Source organism: Rhineura floridana, chromosome 10 (assembly GCF_030035675.1).
Source record: "Rhineura floridana isolate rRhiFlo1 chromosome 10, rRhiFlo1.hap2, whole genome shotgun sequence".
In the NCBI taxonomy this organism is placed as follows: Eukaryota; Metazoa; Chordata; class Lepidosauria; order Squamata; family Rhineuridae; genus Rhineura; species Rhineura floridana.
This window is the reverse complement of record NC_084489.1, coordinates 22,326,523-22,352,743: the sequence shown is the minus strand read 5'-3', so window position 1 is coordinate 22,352,743 and position 26,221 is coordinate 22,326,523. Positions and strand designations below refer to the sequence as shown.

General features: G+C 41.6%; 2 protein-coding genes across 4 annotated transcripts in view; one reads left to right on the top strand and one right to left on the bottom strand.

Moving 5' to 3' along the window:
* Window positions 1–12,825, bottom strand: part of ACAD11 (acyl-CoA dehydrogenase family member 11) — a 45,445-nt gene extending 32,620 nt beyond the window's left edge. Inside the window, exons 1-7 of the mRNA XM_061587934.1 lie at window positions 12,410–12,825; window positions 9,525–9,624; window positions 7,982–8,107; window positions 7,392–7,553; window positions 5,900–6,064; window positions 2,268–2,415; window positions 165–286 (exon numbers count right to left, since the gene is read on the bottom strand). Of these exons, the coding sequence (XP_061443918.1) occupies window positions 165–286; window positions 2,268–2,415; window positions 5,900–6,064; window positions 7,392–7,553; window positions 7,982–8,107; window positions 9,525–9,624; window positions 12,410–12,546 (960 nt within the window). The 5' untranslated portion in view covers window positions 12,547–12,825. The remainder of the gene's footprint in view (window positions 1–164; window positions 287–2,267; window positions 2,416–5,899; window positions 6,065–7,391; window positions 7,554–7,981; window positions 8,108–9,524; window positions 9,625–12,409) is intronic.
* UBA5 (ubiquitin like modifier activating enzyme 5) lies at window positions 12,703–25,821 on the top strand. Of its 3 annotated transcripts, none has more exons than XM_061587935.1 (12): window positions 12,703–13,574; window positions 15,202–15,247; window positions 15,334–15,423; window positions 16,884–16,993; window positions 17,282–17,368; window positions 17,870–17,954; window positions 19,390–19,494; window positions 19,674–19,801; window positions 20,155–20,290; window positions 20,483–20,558; window positions 22,811–22,917; window positions 23,774–25,820. In XM_061587935.1, exons 1-12 carry the CDS (start codon window positions 13,426–13,428, stop codon window positions 23,855–23,857), a joined length of 1,203 nt encoding a protein of 400 aa, XP_061443919.1. In that variant the 5' UTR covers window positions 12,703–13,425; the 3' UTR covers window positions 23,858–25,820. The 3 variants fall into 3 exon arrangements, with proteins under 3 accessions (XP_061443919.1, XP_061443920.1, XP_061443921.1); XM_061587936.1 differs by lacking the exon at window positions 12,703–13,574 and adding an exon at window positions 13,949–14,255 and having other exon boundaries at window positions 23,774–25,821; XM_061587937.1 differs by lacking the exons at window positions 12,703–13,574; window positions 15,202–15,247 and having other exon boundaries at window positions 15,332–15,418.
* The last annotated feature ends 400 nt before the right edge of the window (window positions 25,822–26,221 follow it).

Sequence of the window (26,221 nt, the reverse complement as noted above, 5' to 3'; positions counted from 1 at the left end):
CTAGTCAAATATAAAAAGTAATTAATTAGCCCAACAAAAGTGATATAAAATTATCTTTGTTGAACTTTGAAAAGCTTCCCTAGCATTATTTAGAAGTCAGGTTTGTGGAATTTCTCCCTGAAACTGAAAATATGAGAAGATATATTTATAGCCACAGATATTACCTGGCATATTGAAGCAACTTTAAAATACGACAGAGCAAGAAAGAAATTCAGGTTGGGAAAAACAGTGTTGGTACCCCTGCAGCGAGAGTACACTGTGATCAGTTCTTCAAACGAAGGAATTCCTAGGAAATCCATAAGGAATAACGTGAAAACTTGGCTTTGGTATACCAATGAGACAGATTTTACATATATAATATACAGTATATATTATACGTGTGTGTGTGTGTGTAGATGTAGGTGAAAAACAGGTATATTAGTATGTCTTTTCTCATGTGGCAATATAGCCATCAGGTAACAGGTTGTGTCACCTGTTGCTTGCACAAAAACACTCCCATAAGTGGGTTTCTCTGCCCTCTTCTCACAACATTTCCTGCCTCCTCAGTCCCATATCCCAGGATTTTCCTGGGTGTCCCTTGACCCTCAGGAGAGGTTTTTTCGGGGGGGGGGGATGAGGAGCTTCAATAGTAAGATGTAGGCATGAAATTCCCCTTGTACCAGCACAGTGATTACATATGACATCAGGTGTGGATGGGGTTCAGCCAAAAGGGTTTTGCAGGTACATCCGATCAGCGGTGCCTACAAAGCCCATTTCAAAGCACCGTGGAAAATCGTGGACAAAAATAATGGATGTGACATCAGGTGATTGATACCAGTCTGCATCTGTGTTTGAATTGCTTTTTAATATATTTTTAAACCTTCTTTTTAAAAATGTTTTTAAAGATGTTTTGTTTTAATACGTTTTTAATAGTTGTGTTTTAATGTATTTTGAAGTCTTTTATGATTTTTTAAAGTGTTTTTAGTGCTTTTGTTTGCCACCCTGGGCTCCTACTGGGAGAAAGGGAGGGATATAAATCAAATAAATAAATAATAAGTGGCTGGCTCCACCCGCCTGTCACACTTGGCCCATGAGAGGTAGAGGAGGTAACAATTTGGCCTTCCAGGCTAGAAAAGTTCTCCACCCTGAGTTAGATGGACCAATGGTCTGAGATGGTATAAGGCATGCCCCTGAATTCACACTGTATTGAGTACAACCCAATGTAACAAGGATCCTTTAGGTACTAATTAAAGTAAGCCATAACACACTGAAACCCATTTTCTAAACTAGCAGTTAATGCGATCCTATAAATGTAGATGGGGATTTCCTTGAAGCCAGTCTGGAGCTGCAGCCAGAGCAGAATGTGGCTGTTAGGTTGGTGAGTGGGGCAGCCTGATGGGATCATATGTCACTGGTCCTGAAAGTGCTGCATTGGTTGTCAGTGAGCTATCAACTCCACTTCAAGGAGTTAGTACTAGTGTACAAAGCCCGGGACAGTTTAGAACACAAGTAACTAAAAGAACATATCCACCAATACCAACCATCTCAAGCCTTATCATCAGCAGGGAAGGCCCTGTTGGTGGTGCTGCCGTACCCAGGGCCTTCTTGGTAGTGGTTTCCTGTTTATGGAATGCCATCCCCAGTAATGTGTGTCTACATCTCACATTATTAACATTAGGCAGAATTTTAAAACATTCTGGTTTGTCCAGGCATTTGATGGCTGAAATATAATAATCCTGACAACTTTGAAATTATTCAACTGTGAGAAGATTGTTTTTAAATGTGTGTGCATGCATGCAAGAGAGAGAGAAAGAGAAGTATGTGTGTCTGTGATCTGTATGTGTACAGTGAAAGCATTTATGTGTTTTGTGTGCCAAAGAGAGTGTGGTGTGGGCCACCTTGTATATTTTTTACTGGTACTAGGGAATGCTCCTTGTAGTTATTAGACAACAGTCCCTCTGTGTGTGCGTGCGTGCGTGCGTGTGTGTGTGTAAAATCAATTTGATATGGTCTCCACAATCAGGACCAGCAAGACATACCTATGTCTCATGGTAAGCTTGTCAAGGCGGGAACCAATGAGTAATCTCTCTAATTGTTGGCCACACCTCCAAGGCAGCCATTTTGTGTATGCCATCCCCCTCGGCAGCCATTTTGTGACTGGTGCCCGCAGCATTTTCTCAAAATTGGAAATGTGCCTGCTGGTCCAAGAAGTTTGGTGACTCCTGGCTTAATACATAGGTATACCGTTTAAAGGAAGAAAGAAGTTTGGACAGAAGATTGGTGCATACCTGCAACATTGATTACATCCTGGAAACTCTTCATTTTTAAATGTTTGAGGGATCTGGGCCAGAACCTGAAAGCAACAGTATAAGCAAGGTCTGCCAGAGGATGCCCTATAGTTGAAAGTTCCCAATCCAGCACTGCCACAACACGGGCCTTGAAACAGAGAAATACAAACATAAAACAAATGGCAATGGTGAAAAGTTTAGATCAGCCCTCCAGATGCTGTTGGAGTACAACACAGCTGGCTGGGGCTTATGGGAGTTGTAGTCCAACAACACCTGGAGGGTACCATATATGCAAAGTCTGGATTAGATCAACACATCAACAGTGCCCAACCAGAGGCTCTATACACAAACATTTGTTTCCTCATTCACTTCACTGTTAACAGTAGTCTCCACAAGCACCTTTGCTGGACTTGTGGAGCTTTTCCAGACTTTGAAAGAAGCATGGCATCCTTTGCTGAATTATATGCGTACACTAGTGACTGTTACAGGATTGGAGGATTCATCTCCGTGAGATGAAGATAAGCAAGTTTATAGCAACCATTACTGCCTTTCATCAGGGCCAGTCCTAGACCAAATAAGGCCCTGACTGAGGGGTATCTTCAATGCCTCCTCCCACCCCCTGCCTTCCAAGTTATTTTTATTGCATGTGTAACCATTCCACAACACAGGCATTTTTTCCTATCATACAAAACAAGAATGGCTAACCTCCAAGAATTTTTGTGGCCTCCACCCCCCCCGATTGTCTTTTTTAAAAAATGAATATTTTGTATCAGACTGGCACCATGGGTCTCCTGCTGTGATTCCACTATATCAAAAGTATTTTTTCTGGGACCCAAGCTCCTCAAATTTCCACCATTTTTAATTTAATTTGATTTTTTCATTTTTAAATGACTGACTGCTTCTATGGCTCCCCGCTGTGATGCCATGAAGCCAAAAAAATTTTTGTGGCCCTCCAAAGGTCCCCAAATTTGTCCACTAAGGAAAAAAAATTGAGTTTTTAATTACTTTTTTTAAAAACAGTTGGCTGCTCTCATTAGTATACTACTGTGATGCCACATGTTTTGCATGACTTTAGGGATGGAAAGATCTGTCCATTTCTGTTCCCTCACTTTTTCATTTTTCCAGTTTTAAATTCAGTTCTCCATATTTCTGCAGCAATTTGTGAATTTAAAAAAATCATGAAAATTCTCCAGCATTTTAGTACAAATTTCTCCTAATAAACACTTTTTGTAGACAGTTTTGACTAAAGGACACACTTTTGCAAACACTTTCTCCTAATACATAGCATGTTTATATGTTCTTTTCACTAATATATTCATGTTTATGCACACTTTCCCCTAACAGATGCATTTTTGCAAACATTGCTTAGTTGGAGAACTGCATTGCAAAATTCCGATAAGTACAAATTTCAAAGGATCGCTGTGTTTTGGTTCCCATGTTGTTTTGCAAAGTGCGAATTTGATAAATTTGGCTTTAAATGCGAACTGAATCAAATTTCTTCCCCATCCCTATATGGCTCCCAAATTTATCTCAATATTAGAGATTAAAAGAACTAAGACTTGGCAAGATCATACCATTATACAAAACAGACATATGTTAAGTTTGGTAGCAAACCTGGCAAACTATTAACTAAGCTGATGATATGATGTTAGCTACGAGGTGTGGACATAGCTGGGGGGAAAAGGCCTTGTGGGCTATATTAGGACCATATTAGGTCTAGTTTGGCCCATGGGATAGATGTTCCCCATCCCTGCTCTAAGCTGCAAAACTAGGCCAGTTCAGATGTACTGCCAACCATGATCTGCAGTACATGAATGAGCCCTATGTGTACATGCTGTCATCTCCCACTCCCTCTCTCCTCCACTAGTTTCCTTCTGATTTAGAGGCAAACCATGTTTGCCCACCAACCAGGCTTGCAAAACCAGTTAAAACTGTGGTTTGCAATCTTGGTTTACATGCAAACTGAACTTTATATATACCATAGTTTGCCCAGTTTTGATGCAATGGCAAATTATGGTTTGCCACTAAAGTGGAAGTGATAGGGAAGGGAATCACAGCTTGCAAACACAGGGCCCATTCCCATAGCATCCAGTCTTGGTCTGGCGTTATATCGAGCCACCCCAGTATGTCACTGAATTACTTTGGAATGCATTGCACTTTGCAATGGAACATTAAGGAAAACCTCTTAGAACCACAAGTACAAACTCACTGGCAATTTGCCATGTACCAGGCCTACTGGAACAAATAAAGACTTGCACAAAAACACAGACGTACTCTTGAGCAGACAATTAACAGTGCCCCACATCATGCGCTAACTCTGCTGGACTAGTATTTTGCAGAAAGAAATTACACTTAAAAGGAAGAGTATAACGCAAAGCCTAGATTGGCTATTGTTATGATCATGTGACCAAAGAAGAGGACTGGATATTATTCCCCAAGTGTTGTGTAATTTGTTGCTTACGTAATAAGGGCTTGATTTTCACTCACAAAAGAGGTGGCATAGAGATGTAGGAGAGGGGAGTATTTAAAGTCTCCTTTGAAAGTGATCCCTCCCCACAGGGTAATTATGTTACTATGTAGATTTATTTACAGGCAAGAACACATGGCCCCAACTGGTTTTCTTTGTTCCATTCAAATCACAAGGAAGACACCCCTAGAGGTCATAGAGCATCAGTGAAGATTTGTAGTTTCCCCCTCATTCTGAAACACTTTATCTCACACTGCCTTTTTTCCTGACATTCTTGCACAACATGTCATTCAGAAGTTAGGAAGGTGTTCCAAGCATACCTGTTGAATTCCATTCACTTCCACTACATCTCTAACTGCATATTTATGCATCTCTCTTAAGTCTATTGTTCGATTAGGCATATAAAATATAATTCAGGGCTCCTTTCTAAACCTATAGAGTTTTTGTATACCTGATGGAACAATAGAGGGCTGCTCCAGTGTGACACATACTTATCAATGTCCTTTATTGCAACTGTCCACCTGCGCATCTTTCAACCAGCTTATCAATGATGAGCTACATTGAAGGGCATATCCCAGTTACTGTTCAGATTGGACCAGACATGATGACAACCCTCCCTCCTCGGATTTTTTTATTTATTTATGTAATGTGGAGTAACAGTGATCCATGAGGGTGCTGGCACCTATGGAACAAATAGATTCAAAGCTATGGAATAAGTACATTTAAGGCCTGACGAAAAGGATCATGCAGTTATTCTCTTAGAAAGAGTTTACCCATCTCACAATCGCCAACCCCCATCTTTGAGTGGAAGTGTTTCATCTTCTAACTCTACCAGATTCCTTTACTCTTGCATCAGTTGTAAAGCATCCCATAACCTTATCTTTATTTCTCTCTTTCTAATCCTTTCCAGTTGGTTTACATCCCTTTTAAGACTGGCCACTGGGGACAAACTTAAACAAATTACACCCAGACAAATGTTACTATCGCCAGCGTCTTGCTTCTAATAGCACCATCCACAACAGCACACAAAGGTCTTTGGACATCTTCCTTGGAGGAAGAAAAAAATATCTTATGAAGCACACAGGAGGAGCTACTTTGATTTCAGACCTCTATACAAACATTATTGAAAATGCTATAAACATAATTGAAGCCACATGCAGGTTACCTCTGTTGGATGAAAGATGACATTATCGATTCGAAAATCTCCATGGATCAAATTTTCTTCATTATCACCAGCTGGAAGGTTGTTGGTTAACCATTCAGCTAATTCATCCATAGCTGGGATGTCTGCATGAGCAGCTGCTTGATACTGTCTTCTCCATGTTGCCACCTGAAAACAAATCCAAAACAAAAATAGTAAGGAGTGGGGGGAGGGGAAATATATGTCAAACTCAAGCCCAACATAAGGCAAAATATTATTGTTGGGATCCAAAAAAGGGCCAGACAAGGGAGGTTTGCCTGTGGGATTTCTCATGGCTTTTTGTAATTATTGAACATCTGCCCCCAATGGAGCCTGGTGGCCCCATGTCAGTGGGGCAACAGAATCCACTCTGGGTTTTACTCGGAACGGATTCCACCACTGACATAAAGCCACCTGCTGCCATTGTCTGACCCTCATACCACATAAGAATATTGCTTTCAAAAGCAGATTGCCTTGCAGATAGCCCTGTTGGGCACATGGAAATGCCTGCATGGTTGTTGTTGTTTATTCTAGCCCATAAAATTAACAGCCTGCTTTTAAATCTTTGGAAGAAAGTACTTCTTCATACAACACGTATTTAAATTATGGAATTTGCTCCCGCAAGAGGCAGTGTTAGCCACCACCTTCAATGGCTTTAAAAGAGGATGAGACCAATTCATGGAGGATAAAGCTACTGATGGTAACTAGCCACTACAGTGATGTTCTGTCTCTACTGTTGGTAAGCCTCTGCAAACCAGTTGCTGGGAATCACAAGCGGAGAGAGTGCTGTGGCACTCAAGTTCTGCTTTTGAGCTTCCTATAGACATCTGGTTGGCCCCCGTGAGAACAGGATGCTGGACTAGCTGGGTCTTTGGCCTGATCTAGCAGGCTTTTCTTATTTCTGTGGAAGCAAGTCCTAATGACTTCAGTGGAGTACATGTATGACCACCTTCCCTCATACGCATTTCAGTGCATTAGCACAAAACTGGAAGGGCTGAAAACGGACAGAGCAGTTGTCTTGTGTCCTCAGGAGAGGACAAAAGGTCCCACCACCATACAAACGACACAAAATCCACTTGGATGTACACAAGATTCATGTTCAACCCTCTTCAAGGCTGCAAAACCCCAAAATCTGCTCAAGGAGGATTGCAGACAAAAGCATTTAGTTGGCTTTCTAAAACAGCTTAGTTCAACGGCCAATAGTATACTTTTCTCCCATGCTGATTAACTGCTTGGCATCTCTCCATATGCTCTCTCTTTGGAATGCTAAATTTGGCAATGCTAATTGACTACATTTACTGAAGAAAAATATGATCAAAGGATCAGAGATCAAAGGTTGCTTCTTCCAGCTGGATCTAACTGCAGCTGTTGAAGAAACAAATACGTTTTCTGCAGGACCTAGCTCCTCCCCGCCATTGCTTGTACAATCTTTGCCTTTCCTCTGATTATTTCTTCTAACTCCATTGTAGACATTTACCTGCCTCTTACAGTAACCTTGTCCTCTTCCATAGCCTTGGAGCCCCAGAGAGTTCACATTGAATGAGTGCAGCTGGGCCAGAGTTTCTATTATAGCTACATACAAAGCAGATCTTTCTGCTGGGCTTACTCCAGGTAATGCAATGTTTTGGAAGATACGGCCCTAAGGACAACAGGAGTCAAATATAAAGTGGGAGGGAAGTAAATAGGGAAGAGTACAGCTTTACAACACAAGATGAATCCAATATATACACCAACATCAATGACAAAGTTAGTGACGTCTTCCTCTGTTTTATTGGTGTTCAGAAGCACTGCGGCATAGATATACCGCTATTCCCTAGTTGAGCAATGAAGATAAAAAAAACCCTCACATCAGCTTAAAATAAATAAACACTTTAAAAGTTTAATTATTCTTTGCTTTTCTGCCTCTCCCATCATACTAGAACCTGGGGTAATTTAATGATGTGAAATGTTGGGAAATTCAGAAAAGGAATTACTTCTTCACATAGTTAAACTACGGAATTTGCTGCCTACTCCACTGCAACATTAAAACCCGTATGCTGTAAATGCTACTGCAGTCAGAGGACTAACCTGTACATGTTGCATCACGTAAAATTCTGCCCCAATCACAGAAACATCACTACAGTATAAGAGGGGCTCAGGAACTGGAAACCCAGCTGCAAACAAGGCTTTCTGAACCCGATATTCTCTATCAACCTGAACAGGATAGGATAGGATACACAAGAATGTGAACATTATGAACATAAATGATGGAAGGTATGATCCACAGAAATTGATGTGGTTGTCCTATTCAAATCAGTGGAATGTAAGAATTTCAGTAAAATGCCCAATTCGTATGGATTTCAGCAAGATTTACAGCACAATCCTATAGAGGTTTATTCAGTACTAAGTCCCACTCAGTTCAATGGTGCTTACTCCTAGCAAGTGTGTATAAGAGTGCAGTTTTAAGATTGCAATCCTATACCAATTTTCCTGGGAGTAAGTTCAGGTGAGCTCAGTGCAGCTTACTCAAATTCTCCATACTATTTATCTGGCATATGGCACTCACAAAACCTTAAAGAAGTGTATGAAGCCATGAGGAATTAATCGCAACCTTTAGCATCTATCCGTATATATATATGCAAATGCTGTTTATTCATTCACTTAAGTCATGTATAGACCATTTACTATCAAGAGATCTTGAAGCAGTGTACACACACACGCTCACACCCAAGTACATAATTATACAATAAACACAATCTTAATAATTTAAGAAAAAAGTAAATTGATGTAGATACACAACACAATATGTAACAATAATTATATCAATATAAAGTTCTAAAAAAGATAAATACATCACTTGTTAAACATTAATCAAGCTCTCAAAGACATAATAACCACAAAAGCGCTCACACAGTCTCTCTTTCATTAGCCACTCATTCCCACATACACAACCACAACACCTTTAGCAGTTCTTTCTTTCTTTTTAAATTACACAATCTTTTACATAGAGCAGCCAATAAATATCAACACACCAGTCTTAACAACAATCAGGTATCCCCTCCTATCTCTCACTTGGGGGGGGAGCAGTTCTATACCAGTGGAGGCTCTCATCTGGGGTTGGGGGGCATAAAGCTACTTTTCTTCTGAAACTCCCAATAACAAAGGTCACACCCACACCATACATTTAAAGCAGATGGCTTCTCCCAGAGAATACTGGGAGCTGTAGTTTGTTAAGGGCACTGAAAACTGTAGCTCTGTGAGGGGTAAGCCACTTCCTAGGAGCCTTTGGGGGAAGCCATGTGCTTCAAATGTGTACTAAATGTATGGTGTGGGTGCAACCCAAATCATAACACATAAGTACTCCACCAGCTCCACCCCATAACACATCTGCACTACAATGCTAGTGACAAAGAACACCAACTACTGACAAATCCTCGACACCATGCTAGCAACAAACGTCATACACGATCAGGGTGGGCGTGACTGTGCCCTCGTGGCAATCCCAAAGGGTCCTTCCAGTCAATTGGCACCTCTGCTCTCTTTCTCTGTCCCGTTACTAATCACAATAATATTTCTGAATGAAATTCAAAGCATTGTAATGTTTCATTAATCATAGCTGTCTTAGCCGTACCTTGTGAGCTTGAGGTAGGAGAGGGCCATGAGGCTTCTTCCTAAGCACATAGGTTTTAAGGCCTTTCTTCAAGTGAAAAGTTGGATTTGACTGCCCTGAGCTATGTGAGCAAACATACATATCATCATCATCATCATCTTATTATTATTATTATTATTATTTGAACTGGTTAGTCGCATTTTATGCACACAAATAAAGATCTCAAATTGAGTTACATTTTAAGAGCACCAGTACAAAAGAACAGCAACATTGTAATGAAAACATGCAATCCTTTAAAAAACAATCCTCAAAACAACTCCAAATAGCAGCAGCAAAAATCTTTGGCAGCGTGATTTACATCATTGTAGGCCAAAAACTTGGGAAGAGAGGTGTTTTTACCTGCTGCTGAAAAGATGTCACTGAAAGCACCAGGAAGATCTCATTGGGGAGAGCATTCCACAAACAGGGAGCCAAAACTGAGAAGGCCCTCTTCCATGTCATCATCTCCTGAGTCTCCCTCAGAGAAGGGACCTGGAGAAAAGTCTCAGATGACGATCTAAGGGCCTGGCAATGTTCATATTGGGAGAGGTGTTCCAAAAGTTATTGGGGTCTTGAGTGTTAGGTCCAAACCCAACACGCAAGTCGCCCTGTCAACCCCAACTCGCTTATTACACCCGGGAAGAGTGCGGAGTTGAGTGCAAATGAACCCACTATCAGAGATCAAGTAACACGAGACAAAAACCTTTGCAAAGGGGACCCAATACTTACAAGCCGAAGCAGGCCAGCATGGGAACCTCGTTTATTGATGTTCAATGGTTTATATAGGCTTACCCCGAAGTTTACAATATCGGGTTCACGTCATAAAATACAAAAGAAGCAATCGCCAACTGTCATAGCTGTGGGGCATATATAAGGAGGTAAAGGGGTACCGGGGGAAGGACAAAGTGGAAACATCTCAGCCTCTATGTCTGCATATTTCGCATGTCCTTGAGATAAGCACTATGCAGAAGCAGACAAAGGCAACTATTCAGGGGAGGCCCAGCTGCAACCGGGCACCCCCTATAGGCACATTAGTAACAATAAGCAAGGCCATAAGCATAAATGTGATACAGAAATGCATAGTAGGGAAGTTTCCAGCTTAAACCGGCTTTTATTATGCGAGCCACTGGAATGTAGGTAAGGGTCAGGTCACCAGGAAATAAACCGACATTTTATATCAAGAGTCATATAAAGGCCACTTTGGTTCTATTTCCCATGAAGCTCAAGCTGGTTTAGGTAAGACAAGTGAATTATAGTTTACAAGCACTGGGGTTTTCAATTTATCCCTAACATGAGCTTTAAAGGTTAAATAGGTTCATATTATTGATAATGGGCACAGTCTAGGGAGAGCTCGGCACATTAAAACCCTACTTATTTTATTTTGAATGATTTTCACATGCACTTTATTAATGTATTGATTATTATGTGGTCGAGAATCAGTAAAATTGCAGGTCTTTTATCAGATAGATGCACTGAAAAGAACGGGGCACTCTTTTCAAGCCATCAGAAACACTCCACAAGGCTCTACACAGGGAGAATCACATACAGACTGACTGACATGGGGTGCCTCTAACCGAGTTCAATTTCTCCATGCCAGATCTGAACATATCTGGCAGTGGCTGATATGGAACACTCTCCGTGTGATTCAGGGGTCCCATATGATAAACAACACTATGTGTTCTGCCTACAAGGCATGGAAGCTGGTCCATCAGGGTGAATGGGGCACTACCTCTTTAACTTCAGCTAACTGCCTGCTGCCTACCTTCCTATGTACAACCAGTCCAGGGGGTGGCACTGGCTGTCAGCCTCCTCCTCCTCAGTATCACCTTTGCAGAACTCATCAGAGCAAACTAGATTTAGTTTGCTCTGCCTATCATTGACTCTACGTGAGTGATGGGAGTTGGAGTCCAATAACAGCAGCCCTGTTTTAAGGTCACAGAACTGGTCAGTGACCTAGGGGAGGGATGCATGGGAAACAAAGGGCTAGGGATATATATTCTGTGTATAACTGAGAAGAGAGGATTTGGCTATTTTAATATATTGGGGAAAATCCTTCAAAATAAATAATAACATCAAGGGCATCCTCGGTGGTGGTGGAGTAACACTGAAAGAGATGAGCAGGTGAGCCTCTGACAAAAAATAAAAAAGAAAGAGAGAAAGTGTGCTTTAAACTTGGATTCCTGCACTGAGCAGGGGGTTGGGCTCAATGGCCTTACAGTCCCTTCCAACTCTACTATTCTGTGATTCTATGAATAGTGCCTGCACATTTTGCTTCGTATCTCAGGTTCTACAAATGCTAGAACCTGCGCTATGTACACCCCCCCCATACATTTTAAACACATTTCCCATCCCAAAAGAATCCTGGGAACTGTAGTTTCCTAAGGGTGCTGGGAATTGTAGCTCTGTGAGGGGTAAACTGCAGTTCCATGATTCTGTGGGAAGGGCTGCACTTTCAATGAATGGTATGTACACTATTTTGGTATTATCATTCACCCATGTGGGGGCAACTCTCCCTTTGCCCCCACTGCATAAGTCCTTGAATAACACCAACACATCACATTGTTTTGTTCTCAGGACTAACTAAGTATCTTTAACTCACGCTTCTAAAAGACGGGGTTCAGGAAGAATGCACAGCTGAAGAGAAAGCAATGGCAAAAATTATTTGTATCAGACTTCCGTGAAATGTTCACAGTGCAAATCCTTTGACCTGGACAGGCACAGCTACTCCTGGCTGCGATCGCTTCCATCTCTCTGTCCGGTTCTTCGAGAGCGCTAAGGCTGCAGTCCAATCGACGCTTACCTGGGAGCAGGTCTCATTGAATTCACTGGGGTTTCTTTCTGAGTAGTATTGCCCTGCGGAGTGTTACCTGTACTGCCTGACAGCCAGAGCTTCGGCTGCGTCCCGTGGAAACCCCGGCAGATGCTGACACATGTATCTCTCCACGGCTCCTTGGTCAAATCTGTGCTGTTCCCTCACTTCGGTCGTATCGGCCTCACTTGCCATTTTTCCAGAGGTCTCTTCTCTCCACCGCGGACCCGTTTTCACTCACTCGTTCGCTTCCGTGTTACCAGTCCGCAAAAAATCTTTGCAGGACAAAGGTTGTAGCAAAGATCCACCCCCTGTACGCCAAAGGCGTAATGTCTCCAAGCATAGGGATTTTCCTCTTGCCGCGCTACGATAACCGCGTAATTTCATTTCAGTGCTGAGAAGGGCTCTTAAGTTACACAAACCGCGAACGCCCTTTGGAAAGAGTGCAAGCAGTCCTCCTCCTCTCCTCCAGAAGCAGCAAGAGGTGCTTTGCCTGCGCCTACCGCAGCGGAAGACTCAGTAACTTGCTCTTTTCTAGGGACCAGGCTAGACCTGACGTGGGAGATTCTTCATCGGATCTCCCCAATGTTGTTTACTTTTCAATATGTTTGAGTGCAGATCCGTTTATTTCAATGGGTCTGCTCTCAGCATAGCTTGTCTGGATCCCAGCCTTTTGTGTCTGGCAATCCCACTTACTAGGAAGTAAGCCCCACAGATTTGTCGAACTTACTTTCGAGCAAGCATGCACGGGATCGCTCTGTTTGCGTCTTTTCTCTTGCAACCGAACGAAAAGACTCTCCCTCTGGAAAGAGAAAAAACTTGCCGGCATTTTTTAAAAAAACACAAGTCACCGCGATCGGCACGATTGGGTCATTACTCTTCGGAATCATTTTTGGCCGGAACTTTGGTTGCCGACGTTGCGCTGTGTTGCGGATGCGTTTTGTTGTAGCTCCCGGAAGAGCTGGAAGGGGAGACGTGTCTCTGGCGGCTGGACTGGGCAGTACCTGGTGCTGCATGCCGGTGGCTGCTTGGGCCATCTGGTTTTTAGGGTAACTTGTCGTTTCGGCACCGGCCATGGCCGCCTCGGCGAAACTGGTGGAGCAGCTGCAGCGCCGCGTCCAAGAGCTGGAGGAAGAGCTGGCCCGGGACAGGGGACGCGACCATGGCCAGCGAGCGCGGATCAAACAGATGAGCGCAGAAGTGACCGACTCCAATCCGTACAGGTGAGCGGCGGCGTCCCTTTATCCCTGGGCAAAGTATTGTGCACGAAGGGGTGAGAGTTTGACCAACCGGACCGTTTTGCCTGTTGCTCATTCTTTTCGGGAATGGAGGGAGAGTGGGGAAAAACTTAAGAATGCGAGAAGATCTCGATCCCGCACCAGTATTTACAAAGTCGGGTATTTGTGTATTCAAAGGAGAAGCCATAGTTCTGTGGTGGAGACAGCATCTCTTGTTAACAAGGACCAAGGCTTGGGAACCAGATGGTGTTGGGCTCTAACTCCCATCATCCTTTACCATTGACCATGCTGCTGGGAGCTGATGGGAGTTGGAGTCCAACACCATCCGGAAAGCTAAAGGCTCCTCAGCTTCGACCTGGTAGACAGTGATGGGAAAGACACCTGCCTGAGTATCTGGAGAGCTGCTGTCTGTCCTAGTAGAGATGCTACTCCGCTAGGTGGACAAACAGGCTGACTTGCTATAAGACAGCTTCATGTATTTCCCTGTGTTTGGGGGAAAGGAGTGTTTCTTACATCCTTTGCATGATGTGGTTTTCTTCAACAAATGCTTTCTTATGTATGTGATGTAATATGGCTTGTAAGTAACACAATGTAATTTAATAGAAATGGCAAAACACCAAGAGCGCTTCACATATGCTTCCTTAGTTGCAATCCCTGTTGCTGTAGGTGAGTATTGTCAGGGTTTATTTAAAGCCATCTTCTGAGTTCATGGTAGAAGTGAGATTCAAACTGGATTCATAGTTCAGTTTCTTAGCCTCTACACTCCACCAGCAAAATCTGCAGGAGGGAAGGATTGATTAATCTTGTGAATCCTGAGATATATACAGATTTTATGTAGGCTCCTATTACTTTATAGCAGCCTTCCGCAACCTGATACTCTCCAAATGTTGGAGCTTCCATGAGCCCCAGCCATCATGGCCAATGGTTAGGGATGGTGGGAAATATAGCCTAATATATCTGGAGGGCACCAGGCTAGGAAGGTCTGCTCGATAGAGAACCCTGTTGTGACTTTCCAGCCCCCCCCATCTCTGCTTTGTTCTTTACGTTGCTATTGCGCCATTGCCTTTCACTGCCATGTGTGATAGATGCTGTCAACCTAGATTTGGCTTCCTTTTTTATGTTACTATTCACATGAAGTATCACAAGGAATGATAACTGGAACTGGGGTGTATACAGCAATTGGTAGATAAATAGAAGCCCTTAGCAGCAGCTGATCAAGAAGTGCTGTGGCCTTTTCACCTATTGCAATGAATGATAAGAGGTGAGCAATGATGGAATGGTTGTTCCTGGCTACAGCACCGAAATTATTGGCATTAACAGGGTCTACATTTTCAAGCACCTTGAAAGGGTTTTTTTGTTTAGCCTTTTCCACTAATTTGGAAGCTGCTGGCTTGTGTTCCAGAACATTGTAATTGAATCCATACTTGCGAACAGTCATCACTGTGTGAGAACTGAAGCTACTGACGACAAATTGCTAAACTAAACAGGGATTTCAACTCTGAATTTGTTTATGAACTGTGGAATTTGCTAATCTTATTTAGATCTAGAAGTAGCTATGCCATATGAATGACACGAAACTTGACAAACCTGTCTTTCTTTCTTCTCTCTCTAGTCGCCTGATGGCACTGAAAAGAATGGGAATTGTGAAAGATTATGAGGTGGGCTAATGTTTCTTGTAGAAGCTTGCCGTAGTGATGTAAACTCATGGAACAAAGTAGTTACCAGTGTTGGTTTTTTCTCGCAGAAAATCCGCTCCTTTGCAGTCGCAGTGGTGGGTATTGGTGGAGTTGGCAGCGTAACTGCTGAGATGCTGACAAGATGTGGCATTGGTAAGGTAATAGTATGTTTCTTCATTTTAACAACACTGTCCTGTATAAAATCAGTGGTGCTTTGGGGAAAGATGAATTTCCTTTGTCACCTTAATGTATTCATGGTGGCCCCCATAATATGTGAAAGGCAGTCGCATGCATGAAGACCAGTGATGGTTTGGGAGCTGTAATTGTCGAGGCTCCTGGATGAATGTTTACCATGTGTTTTTAGGACACCCATCTCTTCATGTGGACATTTTGGATATTACACTGATATCTTATGCTTTGAAAAAAATATGGGACAGGATACCTGGATTTACCTTATTTAGTACTTGCAATAATTCTGTGAGGTAGGGTAGGATGAAAGGGAATGACTGACCATGGCCACAGGGTGAAATTAAAGAGTTGAAAATGAATTTCCTGCATCCAAGCCCAGCTGTTCAGCACTGTTCCACACTGGTTCTTTTATGTCTGCCACGGAGACAAATGGGAACTTATCTTTCTCATAACATGTGACTGGACCCTTAAAGTTATTATTTTATTTTTTAAAAAATGAATGGGTGTTTGTGATGAATGATAATTCTGATTTTACTTATGATATCATATAAAAAGAGTTTCAAGTGCTTTAGAAATATGTATATTTCTCATTTTGGAATCTATTCTATTTCACTTTTTTTTTAATTGCCTGGAGATGGATTTTTTTGTTCCATAGCAGCTCTGGGGAGTACTGCATGCCGGAACTGTGTTTTGTGGAAGCTGTGAAACTGAGGCACTCTGTTTTGTGGATGCACAAAATTTTGTGGATGAAGAAAAGCGTCTCTCTGTGCCTATCTTATTTTTTTTATTGACCCTAAGCATGTCTCACTTCCATGGGCTCTGCTGTTCCAGCCTGGGGCAGCAAAATCCATATGAACCTTTGCTCCGACGAGGTTAAAGTAATTATACTTCTATCGGACTACTCCAGATCAGTTTCCCTCGCGGTCGCAAATTTTGCGATGGCCGCACAAAAATTGAGGGAGCTTTTTATCCAAGGTTAACAGTTTTATAGGCGTATCCTGTTTTTTCTGTTTTAATATATTTTTGACATACTCTTAATATATTGTTTGTATCTGTATATGTATTTGCAAAAGGCTTATGGCTAGGATTGCAATAAAGTTGTTGTTGATATGAACCTTTGTCTTCCCCTCCTGAGACTTGCTTACCCAGTTAGGAAAGATACTAGGAAAAATTATAGCAGATTTTCTAGATGGACATGCTCCTCTGGCTGAATCCATCTTGTTTATTGCTAGTTGGACCAGTATTTTCTAAAGCTCACATAGATCAGTATGAATAAAGATTTGGCCATATTTGTTTTAAATAAGAACCGGACAAAGGCCATTCACATGTTATTATATTTTATTTATTTAATTATTGTAGTTATATACCGCCCCATAGCCAAAGCTCTCTGGGTGGTTTACAGTAACTGTATTGTATTGTATTTTTTTAGCTGCTCCTGTTTGATTATGATAAGGTGGAGTTGGCCAATATGAATAGGCTATTTTTCCAACCACATCAAGCTGGACTGAGCAAAGTGCAAGCAGCAGAACACACTTTGAGGTATGTGAATGGGGGAAATGGCATCCATGTGCTTTGAAGTAAGGGATACATCCTCAGACTTGCAGATCTTCCAACAGTGTTTTTTTTTAAGTCTCACTCATGAGAAACTAATTCTACAGGTGTCATACAGTCCAATACCGTGGAAGGAAGTTCTGCTGAATTCAGTAGGATTTATTCCCAAGTAAGATTGCATAGGATAGCAATCCAAAAAGATTGTTAGGACTTGCAAAACAAACATGGTGGAATCCTTTTCATGTTAATGCTGTAATGTTTTATTTTATCCTTAAGGAACATCAATCCTGATGTCCAGTTTGAAGTACATAATTACAACATCACAACTGTGGACAACTTTCAACACTTTATGGATAGGATCAGGTAAAATATCTCATCGGGTGGTCATAATTTGTTTTGTTTCTCTTAATCAGGGGTGGGGCCCAGGGGACAAATGAGGTCTTCCAGACCTCTCTCTGGCCCTTGGGACTCTCCCTAGGCCAGACACACCCTTTCTCCCCAGACTACACTCTTCTACGGCCTTGCTTCACACCCTCCTTGAGTGCTTTTGCCAGGTTAGACTGTATCCTTGTACTCTGATAATAACTCTTCCTTGCTTGGATGGAGAATAGAGAGAGGTACTTGTATAGAAACTAGCCTACTGTACAAAGGTAAAATTTACATTCATTGTCTGTCCCTGGCCCTGCCCACCAGTGGCAGGTGGCCTCTGTAACATTGCCCAGAAGGGGAGGCTTTCAGAAGAGCTGAAAAAGATTCCTCACCCCTGCTCTGAATGAAGGCAAGGGTTGCATGGTGCATAAAACTGCTTGCTGCTTGTCCTTGCAAGACCCCCTCAATATCTGCCTTTTGGTTTTCTATTTATAGTAATGGTGGATTAGAAGAAGGGAAACCTGTTGATCTTGTTTTGAGCTGTGTGGATAACTTTGAGGCACGCATGGCAATTAACACAGTAAGTATAGCAACAAAAATACATGCGTGTCTCCTGTTCTCATCCAAATACAAATTGTATACCTACTTAGTAGAGACTGGTGGCTCCAATGTCAGTGGGGCAGTGAATGCACTCCAGGTTTTTGTCTGAATTTTAAGGAGCTGTAAAAAGTTGCTGAACCACCATTGCACTTACTGCTGGAAGTTATGAGTTGCACATCTGGTACAATGTAGCAAGCATGGCTGCTGTGCCATCTCAGTTTATTTCAATGGGGATTGTGTGGCTCCCAAGCAAGCCCCTTTTGAAAAGCTATGGATATTCCAAAGTAGCTGCATGTAGTGCATTTGCAGTTAACTTGATCTTGTGAATTATTTGCATGGAAGCAGACTAAAACAAATACTCTGAACAAAACTGTATTTTGTTGGTGACTTCAGTGTTATACTTGGATGAATTACAAAAAGGCTTTTGGACTTTAACATGAATCCAGCTTTCCAGGTCTGATTTCACAATAAGTTTAAGGAATTGCTACTGTCTGGCACAAAATTCAGATGATGTTTTGCTTTCCTAAGAACTTGTTGTCAATTTGAAATTCTTAGCATTTAGTTGACAGTGTAGAAACGGAAAACAGCAACAAAGATGATTAGGGGGCTGGAGCAATTCCCCTGCAAAGAAAAGCTACAATGTTTTGGGCTTTTAGTTTATGAGATTGCCCATGGTGTGGAGAAAGTGGATAGAGAAAAGCTTACCTGCTTTTGTTCACTGTGGGAAATGCAATGCTGCAATAGATAGGGCAGCCTTGGAAACCTGCAGCCCACGGGCTAAATTTGGTCCAGCAGTGGTCCTAATTTGGCCCATGGGGCTGTTTTCTCCAGGTCACAGCCACCTGTTCCACACCTGTTGTCGTGTGATGTCGAGTATAGTGCAGGGAGAGATGCAGCTGCAAAGGAAAAATCGGGAGCCTTAAGTGCACTCTCGGTTGTTTCTTGGAACGTGGGGCTTGCATTCAGAGCCTCTTAAATTTAGCTCCAAAGGCAAGTCCCACTGGTATTGGTTTACTTAGGATCCCTTTTGAAAGTAGGGCTTGCAGTCAGCACTGATTGGTGCTGACTGCAGTCTCTGCTGAAAATGGGGCTTGTAGTCAGTGCTGAATTTAAATTCGGTGTAGACTGCAAGTCCCACTTTGAAGCCACATTTGTGAAGAAACAGAAAAGAATCAACACTCCTGATTCTTTCTGTTGAAATTGGGTCACCTGATGTCATGGTGATGTCAGGTGATTGACAATTATTGACAAGTGGGCAGTCTCCAGAGGGAGTGGGGGATCTTAGGATCCAGCCCGCTGGCTGGTTACTGTTCCCAGCCCTTGAGATAGGTCTTTAGTCCGATTCAGCAGGACACTACTTTATACCATAGGCTGTTTAGATTTTGTAACAACTTTGGGAGTGTGTTTTTTTAAAGGCCTGTAATGAGCTTGGACAAATATGGATGGAATCTGGAGTGAGTGAAAATGCTGTCTCTGGTCATATCCAACTGATCATACCTGGTGAATCAGCTTGTTTTGCGGTATGTGATGTTACGCTCACCGTGTTCTATTGTGCTGTCCTTCTAGAACAGAGGGTGGGGTGAAAGTTGGAACTATAGTTATTTTAGTTGCATCACTCTCTTGATTGTTACTGCATATGCAGTTATTTTAAATGTTCCTTTTTATGATTTTAAAACTTTTCTCCTCCTTTTTTGACCAGTGCGCACCTCCACTTGTTGTAGCAGCAAACATAGATGAGAAAACACTAAAACGGGAGGGAGTTTGTGCAGCTAGCCTTCCCACCACTATGGGAGTGGTCGCTGGCCTTCTTGTGCAAAATGTGCTGAAGTAAGTGACTAAACCTAAGATGCCTTGATTTTTAAAAGTCTAAACTGTAATTGGTTCACTACAAAGGACTCGCATGATCATATTGTATGAGATCCAATGTAGCGCAAGCAGGCGTCTGCTTGCGCATCGGGTCTTCTTCTCCCCATGCACCCCCATACCTGCTCCAGAGGGTCCCCTAACCCTCTGAAGCAGATTTTGGGAGTGCATGGGGGCTGAAGGAGAGGAAGGAGAATGCTAATTACGCAAGCGGATTTCTGTTATGCAAAATAGGCAGGCATCATTGGCTCTCTGCATATTGATACAAACAAACAATAAACTGTTCTCTTCTTTTATCCTTCTTATATTTCCCCCAGGTATTTATTACATTTTGGCACTGTGAGCTTTTACCTTGGCTACAATGCAATGCAGGATTTCTTTCCCTCCATGACTATGAAGCCAAATCCACAGTGTGATGACAGAAACTGTAGAAAGCAACAGGAAGAGTACAAGGTAAAATTACTAAAAGATTCAGACTCCTACTCTTAATTCCTTAAAAGGATTGGACATCTTGCATGGACGCGTTTGAGATCTTGTTTCCCAGCAGGTTCAGTCTGAATGGGCTTTTATATAAGATAATTATTTGACTTTGCTGTTATTTACTGAGAGTGACCACGAAATCATTTATTGTGTTCTTATTTCCAGAAAAAAGCAGCAGCAAATTCAAAACAAGAAGTATTTGAACAGGAGGAAGAAATAGTACATGAAGATAATGATTGGGGTGAGTCAAGATACGAAGACAATACAATTTGCTGTCTTAATAATTTTTGGAACTATTCCCTTCATACTTGCAAAATGCCCATCAGCGTACTGGGCTCTTATTTAATTTCTCTTTGTGAATGATTTCCATTGAGTTTTCCAAAAAGAAAGGGGCCACAAGTGAGGGATGGAGGTGATAGTGGCATACGCAGTGATCTTCTCACTGTGGTGATGTCAGGGAGGGTGGCCCACATTTTGAACCAACCTCAGGACTTTCCAACTGGAAGTTAAATAACTATTGTGGTGGACTGAGAGGGGGCCCTACAGGGAAGAGAAGATGGGGCAGAGGACAGAGACCCATTGTCTACTCCTGGCAACATATAAAATGTCTAATAATAATATCATTATCACCGCACCTTTCCTCTCAAAGGAGCCCAGGATGGCCAAACAAGTGCTAAAACAGTAAAAACATCTTTAAAATAATTCCAACACAGATAAATGTCTTTACTTAAAAGGCTTGTTGGAAGAGGAAGGTCTTCAGTAGGTGCTGAAAAGACAACAGAGATGGCTCCTTGTATTTATATTTATGGGAAGGGAATTCCAAAGGGCAGGTGCCATAACACTAAAGGTCCGCTTTCTATATTGTGCAGAACAAACCTCCTGATAAGATGGGAAATGGGCAGAGGAAATAGTTGTATATTGTAGGGAATCTTGGGAAGGGTACAGGGCAGAATATACTGACACCCTAATTCAACTGCCGTGGCAACCTAAAAATTGCAGCAGTTGTTTTTTTCCCCCTGGGAGTGAGTGGAGAAAGCGAAGGGTCATATTGTTGAGGAGGAAGTAACTAAATGCTCCTGTTCTGTTTGTTACATTGGCATACCAGAAATACATAGTCCTGGGTGTGATGTCCACAGGGGGGGCATTTCCTCCCTCCATAATCCCCCTTTTTTTAAAAAAGAATGTTTCTAGCATTTGTAGAACCTGAGATGAGACAAAATGAACAGACACTATTCTTCTTATTTTTTGTGAGAAACCAGCTTGCTCCCCCTTTTAGTGTTTTACTTTTGCCTCCACCCCTGGAAAAAAATCCTGTGAATACCCATGATCCTGGGTGTAGAGAAGACATAGTAGGGCAGAGGTCTCCAACCTTTTCAAATGTAGGGCACATTTTGAATGTTGAGAGAGTGCTGGGGGCACTAGTTACAAAATGGTTGGCAATGGGGGGAGCATGACATGACAAAATTAGAGAGTAGTTATGGTGAAGCATTTCCCATAATCCATACTAGAAAATGCTTGACCCATTGAATTTCTGCCTGCCTTACAGCTGTTAAAGGCACAAGAACCCTGTTTTTTCCAATGCCAACCTTAAATGAAAGCCTAGGTTGCCATCCTATACCCACTTACCTGGAAGTAAGTTCCATCAAACACAAACAGCCTTACTTCTGAGTAGACAGATATACCATTGTACTGTAAGTTAATTATATAATGAATTCTTAAGGAGTCCCTCGTCATTAGCACCTGCAAAGCAGAAGACATGCCTAAGCCTCTTTGCGAAGTTTTTGCATTTGTCTTTGGGGGGGAAGGGGGATTTTTAACCATTCACCCACACTTATTGCATAGTAGTATTTGCAGAAAATAGCTTCTAGGCACTACCTAATCTCAGGCAACCCCACACAGAAAAGATGCATCCTGGTTGCTAGGAAAAAAGAAGGGCAGGCTATGGAGATTCAAAGGACTAGAAAAAAAGAAGAAACGGGAAAAGTCCACTAAAAAGGAGGGCAAAGTAGCAGCTCTTTAGGACCCCAGGGATTCCTACTGCCTGATGTCCAAACAACTCACTTATCAGTCACAGCTCTGACTTCAGTCATTGGCTAATACCACTGACAGGCAGGAGCAGGCAGGCTGGGTCATTTCACAGAAATCGCTTAGAAGGGTACCTGAACATTTTGCTCCGTAACATTCCTTCTAGGAGGGCTAGAGACTTACATTTAAAAAAAATGAAAGTTCAGATTCTGAGTTACCTGTGGGGGGAGACACTGAAGGCCTTCGTGGGTGCCATGGTGCCTGTAGGTGACAGGTTGATAACCCCTGTAGTAAGGGCTTCCGTGCCATTTGATTGCCTTGAACAGGCAAGAGGTTTTCAATATCATGAATAACACCTAAATCTGCCCTGATCACATGGCAGTTTTTTGTGCTTGCAGGAGAATACTATATATACCATTAATATGCAATAACACTTTTCCTTGCATTTATGCATTTGGGATTATTCAGGTATAGAATTGGTTTCGGAAGTTTCAGAAGAAGAGTTAAAAGCTGCTTCTGGTCCAGTTCTTGATCTTCCAGAAGGCATCACATTGGCATACACAATACCAAACAAGGTGAGACAAGTTCTTAGCATTCAGATCTTTAAAATGAAAGTAGACACGAAAAACAGCCTCGCATATATATTTTTTACATTCTGGCTGGCTTTAACCAAGCTGATGTGGAAATAAGCTGTCATAGCTGATATTTTGTAATATTGCTTCAGTTTCCTTCATGTGTATCAATGAGGCTGTCCACTACTATGGTGATAGTGACAACAAGCATTGACTTGCACAGCTGCCAAGATTGGCTATCCTTGCCTCCATGCCAGACAGAGCCTCTGTTCACTTTTTTTTCAGTTGAGACGAGGACACTGAAAACCATTGGATCATACTTTACTGACTGTTGCTTTACAACAGGGGTAGAGAACCTTTAGCCCACGTCAGGTGAGGGGCAGGTGGACACAGCCACCAATGCACAATCGAGAGCTTTAAATGTGCTCCTGCTTGTGCATTGCAAAGGAAGGCTTGCTGTCACTGCCATTTAACTGACTTCAAGCTCACTGGAATCAGTTCTCTGTAGCTAAGTCAGAAGTGCAGCTGCCCCTTGTAGAAAGTGGAGCTTGAAGTCAGTGTTGATCAGTGGTAACTTCATGTTGGTCTTGGATTTTTCTTTCTGGGGTGGCTTGCCATGCCAGAAAGGAAAATGGTTCACCTCTCATTATAATGACCCAAATGTGGGTGAACCCAGGAACTTACCTGCTGGCTGGATCCATTTCTCAACCCGTTTACCAGTTAGCATTTAATGTTCTATTTGAGGCCTGTTTTACTATAATATATAAGGTATATAGCAATTTGAATTTGTTGAGGTTCTTGGTTTTGGGGAAACAGAAGCAGGGTGTAAAAGTGTTTACTTCTCTTCTGCCCTTAACAGGAAGACAATGCTATAGCTCGGGGAGCAGTTGCAGAATCAGAAGAAAGTCTAGAAGAACTTATGGCTAAGATGAAGAACATATAGCACAAAGAATAGTTCAAGATTACTGTAATTTCAGCACTGGAGAAGTTGTTCTGTAACAAATTTGACCTTTCATTAAGTGTTTCATTATGTCAACGTTTTGCTAATTATGTGATGTAATTACTGTAATGTAAGCTAAGACTTTTCAGAAGGTATGAGGTCCATGTTTTCAATGAAAACTAAGGCAAACTGATAAATGTAATATATAATACAAGTGCCAAGATGCCTTTTAGACCAATTCAAGTGAGGATAAATATAATGACGGTAAAGAGTTCCTCCTTAGCATGGCTGTATAAGGAAAGTATATAATATAGTAATTCTTTATAGCTACTGATCTTCCTAAGGTATTCTTAGCTCTTCAGCCTAGTTGCTTATATAGCTTATTTTTAAACAAACATTGTCATTCCTTAATCAATCATAGGTGCCTGTCAGTTGTCCACGTAACTGAGTGTATGTTTGTTAATTCACAGCACCTCATTTGTGTATATTTGATGGGGCCGTATTAGTGTCAGCACAGTTTGGGATGTTACCTGTAAGCTGAAAAATGTTTTACTGAGAGCGAGATAGTTCCGCCTACCAGTTTGGGAGTGATGAAGATGAGATCTCAGGAAACATCTGGGTCCTCTGGCCATGCAGTGTGTCACAATGGGAAAAACGAATTGAAGTATAAAATTGCTGTCACTGTGATCTAACTGCATGTGAGAATATTAAATTCAGAAATGCTCTTAAAAGTCATGCCTAATATCCTCAGTTGCCAAATAAGAGGAAAATGAAGTCATGAGATTATAGTTGGTTCAAATTGACAGAGAAAATTCCAAGACCGTGCTTGGGATCAGTAGCTTGAAGCCTCTGCATTATGTGACAGATGATCTTGCTTAATATATTCAACTGTTGATTATCTCACTCAGGTACAAGTGTTGTATGATAAAAAAGGCTCTGAAAAGTTGCTTAGGAGCTTTTGGAATGTAGAGCTCTCAAATGCCTCTTCCACCAAGCATTTAGTTCGTTTCCTGTTGTTAGAGCAGGTCTACCAACGATCATTAAAGAGGTTGGCAACACTTAAAGGCGCTCTGCTTTATAATAATGTATAATAATGTTGGTTGTCACTGTAGTAGTATTATTAAAGGAGGCTGCAATCCAAGGGAAATATACCTAGAATCATTGGCCTTAAGTGTATTTAGCTCTAGTATGGCCATTTAAGATCACCTGCAGTAAACTACAGCTATGCTTCCTGGACTGCAACAAACATCTGAATAGTATTTTTAAAGTATGTTCTGGAAACATTAGGTGGTGATTAATATACAAAACTCTGTTAAGGGTAAATTTTGGGTGAAAGTCACCATGGCTCAGGTGGCCTTTGCCTGCTGTGCCCCTCTGATCTGCTTCAGAGGATTTCCCCAACCTTTCAAAGCAGATTTGGTGAGTGGGAGAAGAGGAAGGGAATGTCTCATTGCACAAGAGGAAATCCATTTTGGTAGGAGACAATCATCACTGGATAGCACCCTTTGTTTTTAATATTTAAACTTTTAAGTTCAGCTGGACCAGTACATTAGTAAGAGGAATCAAATAGATTTGCAAAAAGAAGCCTAGTGTTGAAGGAGATGCCACAATTAATTGTCTCAAATACTCCAGTTCTAATTGATGCTGTTGTTTTGATGTATTTTTACAACAGTATTGTCTGCTGCTCTGGTGAATTAACCCAACTGAAGTCTTTCTTGGAAAATAAACTTTACTACTACTAGAAGCTCAGCACCAAACTATTAGTTATCCCTTTATCACTATTTGTATAGTGTTCTTGACTTATAAAGAAAAAGACTGTTAACATGTAGAAAACTTATCATTTACACTGAAGTGATTCTTACTCCCAATGTGTATGTTGTTTGGTTCAAAGATACCTCAGGACATAGTACTGACTTTACATTTGCTCCAAAGATTTTGAAATTCATACTACCAACTTATAAAGAATTCAACATTTACCAGAATTTATTTGCTGCACGTTATCCACTATGAGAAGTTTCTCTTCAAAATCCTGTTTCTTGTTTGAAAACAAGTCAAATTAAATCATTTTAAAGTGCAAATAAATAGAGTAAGACTAATTGAACCAATAGTTTGAAGCTACTACTTTTTTAGCTGCTTCAAATTTACAGAGTAAATATTGCAGACCAGTTCAGGTTTTACTCAGAAATGAGGAGTACTGTTTCAGAGGGGTTATTAACAACTATGCATGCTTAAGGTTGCAACACTAGGTAAGCACCTAAAGAGCCTATGCAGAATTCCACTGACACACAAAATCATCTATAGATTGTGTCACTTATCAAGGAAAAGGTGTTAATTTTGACAAAGCAAGGATAGAAAAAGAGGAAGGCC

Bases quoted from the DNA above. Each gene is read 5' to 3' on its own strand.
- UBA5 (XM_061587935.1), top strand. From the start codon at position 13,426: ATGGCCGCCTCGGCGAAACTGGTGGAGCAGCTGCAGCGCCGCGTCCAA. The intron at 16,994-17,281 runs GTATGTGAATGG...TTTATCCTTAAG, and splicing joins GCAGCAGAACACACTTTGAG to GAACATCAATCCTGATGTCC. The intron at 20,559-22,810 runs GTGAGTCAAGAT...GGGATTATTCAG, and splicing joins ACATGAAGATAATGATTGGG to GTATAGAATTGGTTTCGGAA.